Consider the following 9,339-nt stretch of genomic DNA (forward strand, 5'->3'; position numbering starts at 1 on the left):
CGAGGCAGGATTCGAGCCTGCGACCGTAGCAGCAGCGCAGTTCCGGACTGAAGCGCCTAGAACCGCTCGGCTACAGCGGCCGGCCCAGATCATCACTCCTGGTTGTCAGGCCTTATGGTGGGGGACAATAAGGTTGGTCTGGGGCGTCGCCAGACACGTCTTCGGCCTGGAATCTCGTTGACTGTAGTGGAATTCTCTCCAGCGATGAGTCTCGCTGTCTGGAACCGCGCGACCGCTACGGTCGCAGGTTCGAGTCCTGCCTCGGGCATGCTTGTGTGTGTTGTCCTTAGGTGGGCAGTGAAAATGATACATGGTGTTGACCCACAATCGTCCTGCAGATCCTTCTCAGGGAGTTAGGAATTTTAACCTCACCTTCACAATATGTACATTTCTTAATGCAATTCTTCACAAATCTAGAACAGAATTAGAGAATATTGATATCCATTTATCCACCACTAGAAGAAAAAATGGTTCATATTATTGTTTCCCGAAGCTGTCGGTAGGTCAGAACCGTGTTCAATACGCAACCAGAAAAGTCTTTGATAATTTGCCCTACAACATAGAATGCCTGTCAGATAGCAAACTAAATTTTAAATTTAGTATCAAATCGTTTCTCTTGGATAACTCCTTCTTTTGTATGGAAAGACTTAATAATAAATCTGGTAGCATATGCAACTAAACAAATGAAGTGTGTCACTAGCTACGTGGAAACTATTAAAGGCTGATATCTTCTGTCTTATTAAACTTAAAGCAATTAGTAACATATTTATGATCAACAATTTTCAAAAAACAAGTGGTTCGCATGTAGCCTCTAGCGACTCGTAGCAGATAATTTTGATAAAAATCGTGTAACTGAACTATGGAACATGTAAGTAACTCGATGAAGACGACTCTGAAAATCAGTTACAGTATTTTCAACTCTATTATCACAGTAAATGCAGTACGTAGAAAAACTTTATCCTTTATGGTGATAGTGGTGGTAGTGCAACAGGTAAGCCAAGGCCCATTTGATAAAAGAAACGATATTTTGATAACCACGGACGTGTACGCCCTACCACTTTATTTCCTTTTTATTTCGCTTTTGTGTAGAGTTTGCTAATTAATTAACAAATTGGAAAGATTGACTTGCTTTGAGACCGACGAGGAATCGAGGAACTGTGTAGAATAACTGTCCAGTGCACTATACGAAAGAATGTAGAAAATAATTATTATTTTATTACACGTTCATATTACAGTAGTTTATACAATTGTGTAACGGACGACAGGTATCCACAAATGCGCTTCGAATATAAGAGTAAATTGATTTCGTCCACCTTACTTGTTAAAAAATGGCTATAGATAAATAACCGCGCACCAAAGTGGTATCAAACCTCACATACTTGGCTTTCGTTGGCAAAACTCTTAGCATCCAGCCTGGAACTACCACTAACCTTGTGGCTAAGCCACTCCTTATTTCTTTTACTGCAAGGGTGCTACCCAAGCAAAGTACTCAGGAGATGGTGCTGGTACAATGACACATTGACTTGTATCATGATACCTAGACAGCTCAGTTAGGTCAATACTGTTACTCGTCCAGCTACGGAACACCTTTTCTCAAATCGCCCACGAGCAACAAAAGTTTTAGGAACCGCGTGAAGCATGAGCTGAAGTCGCCCCCTTCAGGGTTGAAACCGAATGCCATCTTGGTCACTGCAAAGGACCACAGTAATTTTAGACTCAGTGGCCTACAGAAGAGTTTGCACCCCTATATCTGATACTATACGACATTTTAAATTACCACCAGGAGCGTCTGTATTCACAAAGGGGTCTAAAAAGGGGGACTCAGTTGGCTACTGTATTGTTTCTTCTGATCATGTCTTCAAGTTACCTCTTGAATCCTCTCTGTGGGATACCAAAGTATACGGGATCTTAGGGGCAATGGAGCAGATAAGATTTGTTGCGACTGCTAAATTTCTTTTCTGTTCCGACTCGCCGACTCGCCGAGAGTTAATTGTCTACGACACTTGTAACCCACCCTTGTGCCCAACAGATAAAACAGTCCAAAATATCCAGAACACCCTTCTCTACCTCAAAAAAGGCTGAGTAAGGAGATGTTTATCTGCGGGGTTCCAGGGCACGTGGGTGTCAATGGCAGATGTAGCACGCAAGGAAGCATCGCGCGACAGTCAGGAAGTTCAGTGTGCTATCCCCCAACATGCTATCTCTTCATTGTTGAAGTACAGTCAAGCATCTGTGGAAGAATTGTGGTTGGAGGTGACAGACAACAAGCTTCGCTTAGTAAAATCAACAGCTCAACCACGGTGTACCTTCTACCAGTCACATATGTGACATGCGGTCCTTCTCACTCGTATTCACATAGGACACAGCACCGTGACGCATAGCTTCTTGGTCCAGCGAGAGGACCCTCAGATGTGTAATTCTTGTGCCGTAGAGATCGCAGTGCCGCCATGTTTTAGTAGACTGTCTTTTACATAAAGGCAAGAGGATAAATTTGTCCTCAGTTTTAACCAACAAAGACACCAGTATGGCACGACTCCAAGGTTCTGTGAAACAGACTTGTTTCCTGAAATTTCAGGGAGAAGTTTTTAACGTGTAACTGATCGGCCAACCACGAAGCCATATGTAATTCTGTTAGCTTTTCTTACTTTATTTGTGTTTAAGTTGACAAATTTACGACATCTGATCACATTTATACTACAACAGAGGGCGTGACATAGTATGGTTGTGAGGGTGACAGTGCATTAAAATGGGAGAGAATGAGTAAATTTTTTTTAAATGTACTCTTATTTGTTTCATAACATTTTAGACTTTTTAAACACACTGATTTCTACTAATTTTCATAGGGGCGCTGAGAACCTCACCATTGAACACTCATAAATCACACACACATGCAGGCGCACGCATGAGGTACAGTCAAGTTACACGTTCAGTTATATTGTCGAACCGTCAATATACTGACAGTCTTTGTCAACTAGAAATATTCACGAGCAGTATTGGTAACTCTCAAACTATTCTGAGTATTATCAATACATACTGAACTTATGAGGTCAGATATTGATAGTTTGACAATATTCTCCATTCAGTTGTAACAGAGCTTCATAAACCAGCTACATGGCGTTTTTTGTGTTTGTTGATATTACACAACTAAACTTCAAGCATTCCTATGACCTGCCTGTCGCCAGAAACTTCGAGGTTTCTCCTAAACTCTTATCGTTAACGACTCGTCTGTCATCAACATAATTTTGTTCTCTATTTTATTACGTATCAGCATCAATAATTTGTTGTAGGATGCAGGACTTATCCGAAAAGAGTTTACGAAATCTTTCAGGGACGTAATTCTGATTTCATTTAGTACGTTAACGTGCGACAAGTCGCTCCTCTTTTTTCCGCTAGTTTCTGACCAGGTTCCTCTTTTTAGTTATTTTCTGTTGTTACAGTTAAAGTGTTGCACCACACAATTTCTTTTCAGTGTTCGAAATCACCTTGCCAATTGACAGTTTATTGACGGTATACGGGTAACCTCGATATATTAAAGGTCTCACAGACTGGCACTGTCAAGTGTTGAACCTGTGCAGGTCCTTTTAGAAACTCTGATCTGACATAAAACATTCTTACCATTGAGAATTTACAAGGTGATGCATAGCATGTTATTAATTCTCTGTTGCTCCATCGAATTCTGCTAACCCTGCACTCCGACTAATCACACAATAACAGAAGGAAATCAATTTTACTTGTTCCACCCTCAGAATTACTTCACCAGCTCATGTCCTGCTGCCAGCATGGGGTAGTATCCTCTTGAAGCGAGCCCTTTGGGATACTGAATTTCTTTTCTGACTGTTGCAGATGTACGCACGTCTTGGCTGCGTGACTGCGCGCACGCGGCTGCTGGACGGGAAGACGTACCTGCCACTCTACGTGGACGTGGAGGCACCTCCGGCCAAGACTAGCACGCTTCCGGTCAAGTTCGTCGCGCCTCCAGAGAACACAGCCAAACCTTCAGCGGGCTGAGCACCGACGAGAGCGCCGCCTGTCCGCTGCTCCCAGAAGCAGCGCCCTCTTGTCACGTGACGTCAGAACTGCACCCAGCGGGACTTCCCCGCGGTCGCCTCTTCCGAGCCCACGTCTGCGCCGCGACCCGTGTGCACTCTGAAGTCGCAGCACTTGCTCGTGAGCTACACGGATCTCTGTACTCCGCCAGAGCACAGGTGTTCAGTGTGCTACAGATTTCCATCAAACTTTGAGGAGCATAATGAAGAAACAATAAAAAATTCTACAGTTCACAGAAAATCGAGAATAACAATATGGCCCACTGACAATAAGGACAGCAAAATTTCCACAGTAAAGAAGTATATTGTTGGTGATTTGATGAAACGTAGCTCAAGGAACGAGGAAGGAGAAGATGTCGAAACCATTCTGTCTTTGTAGCACTTTGGTTCATCTAGTATGTCAACAATGAAACAGTGATTGTTCAATCAATATTGCAGAACTACTCAACCTCCAAAGTATGAGTGACAGAGAAGCCAGATGGAGTATCTGTGCTCATATTTTGTACATAACGAAATGTACCGGATAACCAATGTTGGACATGATACAGGACATACTCATTATTTTTGAAGATGATTGTAATAAAAAAGCAGCGATGGAAAACAACATGAATAGAACTGTACCTGAGAAAGTTATCAAACACTGATATTATTTTGTTATAAAAAAAAACAAAGTAGTTAACAAGACACAACTAAAAATTCTACATCGAACTGGATTACTGCGTCAGCCAACTTAAAATCTGGGCACAGCGTAAAACAATGACTCAATAGCGATGCGCCTCAGTAGTATCGTTTTTTCCCTCTTTCACCAGGATTCACTGAATATGTTTTTTCGAAGAGTTCAATACCTATCCGAGACGAATTCCGTATTGAGCTGGAGAGGTGAAGTGGCTTTGTTTCTTAAAATGAGTACCTTATATTAAACGCATTGGTTGTTAATGCTAGTCAGTAGTTGTAACGGTAACAACAACCTCTCAGTATTTCAAATAGCGTTTAGCAGAAGAAAATAGTTGAAGATGGGAATGGTGCGTTAGAAAGGGAAAGACTCATGTTTCATGTCAGTCAAGCTTGTGCTTTCAGCATCAATATAACTCTATAACGTTACTCCTAGAACTTCCCATACTATACCTGCCTCTTGCAAATCAAATTAAATATCAAGAATGCTGTCTGGTTCCTCTGTAATTCTTTTTGCCCCATATTGCATCAATTTTACACAACATTTAGAGGGAAGTTCCAAGGTATATGTCTGAATATACATGGTGAAGCAAAAGCTTGTACAACAGTTCTGACATTCTTCGTATTCTGATAGTAATTTAGTCTATAAGTGTAGATTTCTGTTTTATCTTTAAAATGAAATATACTTAAAAATGTGCTACTGGTTACCTATACCCACACATTTGTCTCTTCTATTGTTTAACGGAGACTATTATTTGAACCAGTTCAACACATTATTAAAAAAAAATATTTCCATCATGTGATGTGGAAGTTGTACATAGATAAAATTCCTTACTGAGACATTTGTCTTATATATTCTGCTCCTAAATGTATATACGAGAAAATAACTATTACGTGCGTTCTGTATTTAATTCCAGTGTTTGCAGAAATTAACGCTTACAACATTTGTATAAATGTGTGAATAAATAAAGTTTATGAACATATGAAACTGTTTTATACCTTACTTTTACGCTTTGTATGCTTCGTTCCCAACAGAAAAATTTAAGAAAGAACCCCGCATCTAATTGCAGATGCTTACTGTCGGGTAAAAATCGTAGAGGGAGACCAAGAGATGAATACACCAAGCAGATTAAGAAGGATGTAGGTTGCAGTAGGTACAGGGAGATGCAGGAGCTTGCACAGGATAGAGTAGCATGGAGAGCTGCATCAAACCAGTCTCAGGACTGAAGACCACAACAACAACAAACTGTCAGTTATGTCCAGGTACTTCGTCTTCGTGTCGAGAGACGAATCCAAAAGTACGCTTCATGAAATGTAAGCTGTAAACCGTTTATAAGTGTTTTTGTACAATGGCAGAAAACATATCACTAAACCTTGGGAAATATATTCGTGGTGTCCACCTGCACAGTCATGTGTTATGAATTCCCTTGATCGAAAATACTTTACTTCACCCAAAATGGTTTCGGCAAGATTTTGTAACAACAAATACCCAAACCATCATTCTACGAGACTCTACGCATGATACAGAATAGGAACGAAAATTATCTCTCTCTCTCTCTTACACAGACACAGACAGACTAACACACACACACACACACACACACACACACACACAGCAACTATCTCGTTCTCTCTCCCTCCGCCCTGTATTTCATACTCTCCAGTTAATATATCTTTTCCTTCATTGACCACTTTTTCTCCCTCTCTCTACTGTGACTAGTTTCCTAACATTCGCAGGCAATTTTTATCGTTTATAGTTGGCGAATTACGACACCGACTTCGTTTTTTTTTTTTATGGAACTGTGCACTTTGTTCTGTGGCGTTTGAAAGAAGCTTATAATATTAAATAGTTTAACAACATTATCAAACACTCTATAACAGTCCCTACTTTGTTAGACCAAGTTTAAGACATTTTCTAAACACATAAAAATCACATTAATATTGAAATTGCAGAAACAAGCATTTTAACAATGCTAAAAGATCAATTATCTATATTTTGTTAATTAGGCTCGAGATTTAATTCCTACCATTTACAGATGATGAGAAAGAATTATATTATTCTTTTATCCAAACATTTTCCATGTATTAATTTTCTGGATCTGATTTTGATTGTTTATGGTACAAAGGGTATTGTAACTACTATTGTTTGGTATTGCTATTATTCTTCTAAAAGCCTTTTTCCTATTATCGAAAAGAAATTGAATTTAATTATAGCTGGAGATATAAGAGTACTTATCTAGTAATACGTAATGCAGGGCTAGTAACCACAAGCCTGGAATGTTACAATCTGAAACATGGTTCTCTGATTGCACTGATTTTTCACATACATTCCTCGTCTAACAAATGTATGAACACACGGAGAAAACTGCCAAACTTAAGATGATTTACGATTACTGTACGCTTCCTGTCCGCCTCCGTGGCTCGGTGGTCTGCATAGATGGCTCCCATGAGGAGGAACTGGGTTCGATTACCAATACCGCACGGACTTTTCCTTGGCAGGAGGACTGGTACGGTGCATCCAGCCTTGTGATGCCAATTAAGGAACTACGTGACTGAGAAACAGTGGCTCCATGGTAGGAAAGTCGGTACAACGGCCCGCAGAGAGGTGTACTCACCACATACCCCTTCACACCACATCTGCATGACGCCTCGGTGGCAGGTCGACATCGACTGGTCCTTCCAGGACTGCACGAGGAGCTCGTGCACTTCATACTCTTCTTTTAACTAGTCCGACTCAGCATAACACCATGTAGAGTACGTGGATATGCCATCAAGAAACCACTTTATTTGTTTCACTTAAACTAGTTTCAGCGAGGTTTTCCCCACATCACTACTTCTGAAAACATGGAAAATGCAGAAATAAACACGCGCAAATTACGCCTATTTTTTATTATATTTGTCATTAATTATTTACCGTAGTATATGACATCTTCCCTCCCATGTTACCTAATTGTTACAAAATGTGACATAACTCGGGGTACATAAAATGCTCATAGAGAAATAAAAACAAAATTTCCATTGTTTTAGTTCCAAAACAACAAACTAAAAATTCAGTTCTAATAGCTAAGTTATTCACTTCCAACAGACATGCCATGATAACCATTTTTCTTCAGCTTCTATACAATAGCGTCCTACTCTCTTATTCCTTTCTATCGTAGTTCACGATTGCCATACGTATAAAGTATTCTAAGGCAAGTAGACTCTTTTTGTCTCCTATAGCGTGAAGTTCATCGAAAATTTAGGATTTTAAATACAAATACGGTTACTTTCTCAATTGTTTACAGAAAAGCTATTGAGAATGGTTGTTCGTCTTCCGAAATTCACAAATTTGTTCACATAACGGGTTAATTTAAAATTATTACTGGCTTAGAATCTACAACCGCTTAAATTTATAGCTTTTAACTACAGTTGAAATAACCCACATAACTAGTTACTCATCCATGCATCTCAAGACGTTGAGAACATTTCTGTAAAAGTATTTAAAGGTGTAAAGTAATAGCAGTCCTCTGTACCACAATACGTAATGTTTCTAGACTTCAGCTGCAACATTTCCCAGGCGGAACATTTTTCGAAACATCGTTTGAAATATAACCTGGATTTGTAAAGACCTTTCATTTTCGACAATATACGAAGAAAATCTATCAGTTTCACCTAATTTGCAGCATAGATATTCTTATAATTAGTTACACGTGTTTATTTTAATTCCAAAGATCCTATTCCATCACAGAAACAAAAGCGACTATTGACGATTTAAGTAGCGCAAGTTATTGACATTCACATCGATTGTTGTTTGCACTGTTTCTGTTGCTGTTAACAAGCGCAAGAAGTCTTAAATAACGAATGTGAAAAAATTTTCACGAAAAAGTAACAAAATCAGAAGTAAGTAGAATTAAACATTACGTTTGATTCAGATTTATGTGGAGAGAGAGTACTGTTAAATCTCCCTTATTGGATCGTTTGTCAAGATTTTTTTACTGTTAAATCTCCCTTATTGGATCGTTTGCCAAGATTTTTTTCACGTTTTCTGTAAATTTTTTCTTATGTTGTGATACTTTTTCCCAGGCGTTCAGTCTGACCTACTCTAAATCGATTGTATTGCTTAGATTTTTAACTGTAGTCATACGATATCGAAATGATTCCTCAGTTCCAATTTTATACTAAAATTCCTTTACTCCTATGCCCTAAATTTCTGCCTACAAATTGATATCGAACTTATAGGAAAAGCTTCGATTTTAAACTTTCAAAACGATTTCCTCCGCTGTTATTTTTTGTCGAGCCACTAACTAAATTACGATGTAGCATAAACAACGTAACAAGGCTATTCTGTCATTTCTGTTTATTAGCATACTTAAATAAAATGTTATAGGGGTGAAAATGATAATATAGAGATAAGTTTCCGTTGACGGGTCAATGAGGATCTGCAGTATCTACCCAAGAGCCTTCATGCAACTGCCTACGAAATCTTCACAGGTTAAGTCAAAAAGCGGGCATTCGTTAGAGAAACAATTATAGGCTTCCATCTCTTTTTAAGTGATTTTAATTGCGTTTCACTCATAAAAGGGTTCTTTACCGTTAAACATGTGTACCCCATTCTCAAAGAAAATTTTCGAACGTGTATGCA

General features: G+C 39.2%; 1 protein-coding gene across 1 annotated transcript in view; it reads left to right on the plus strand.

Annotated features, from left to right (window-relative positions):
• The window catches only part of LOC124549858, a 46,707-nt gene extending 41,001 nt beyond the window's left edge, over positions 1 to 5,706 (plus strand). The window contains exon 3 of the mRNA XM_047125271.1: positions 3,844 to 5,706. Coding sequence (XP_046981227.1) covers positions 3,844 to 4,008 — 165 coding nt within the window. The 3' untranslated portion in view covers positions 4,009 to 5,706. The remainder of the gene's footprint in view (positions 1 to 3,843) is intronic.
• The last annotated feature ends 3,633 nt before the right edge of the window (positions 5,707 to 9,339 follow it).

The sequence above is a fragment of the Schistocerca americana genome, chromosome 1 (assembly GCF_021461395.2).
Source record: "Schistocerca americana isolate TAMUIC-IGC-003095 chromosome 1, iqSchAmer2.1, whole genome shotgun sequence".
Classification (NCBI taxonomy): domain Eukaryota; kingdom Metazoa; phylum Arthropoda; class Insecta; order Orthoptera; family Acrididae; genus Schistocerca; species Schistocerca americana.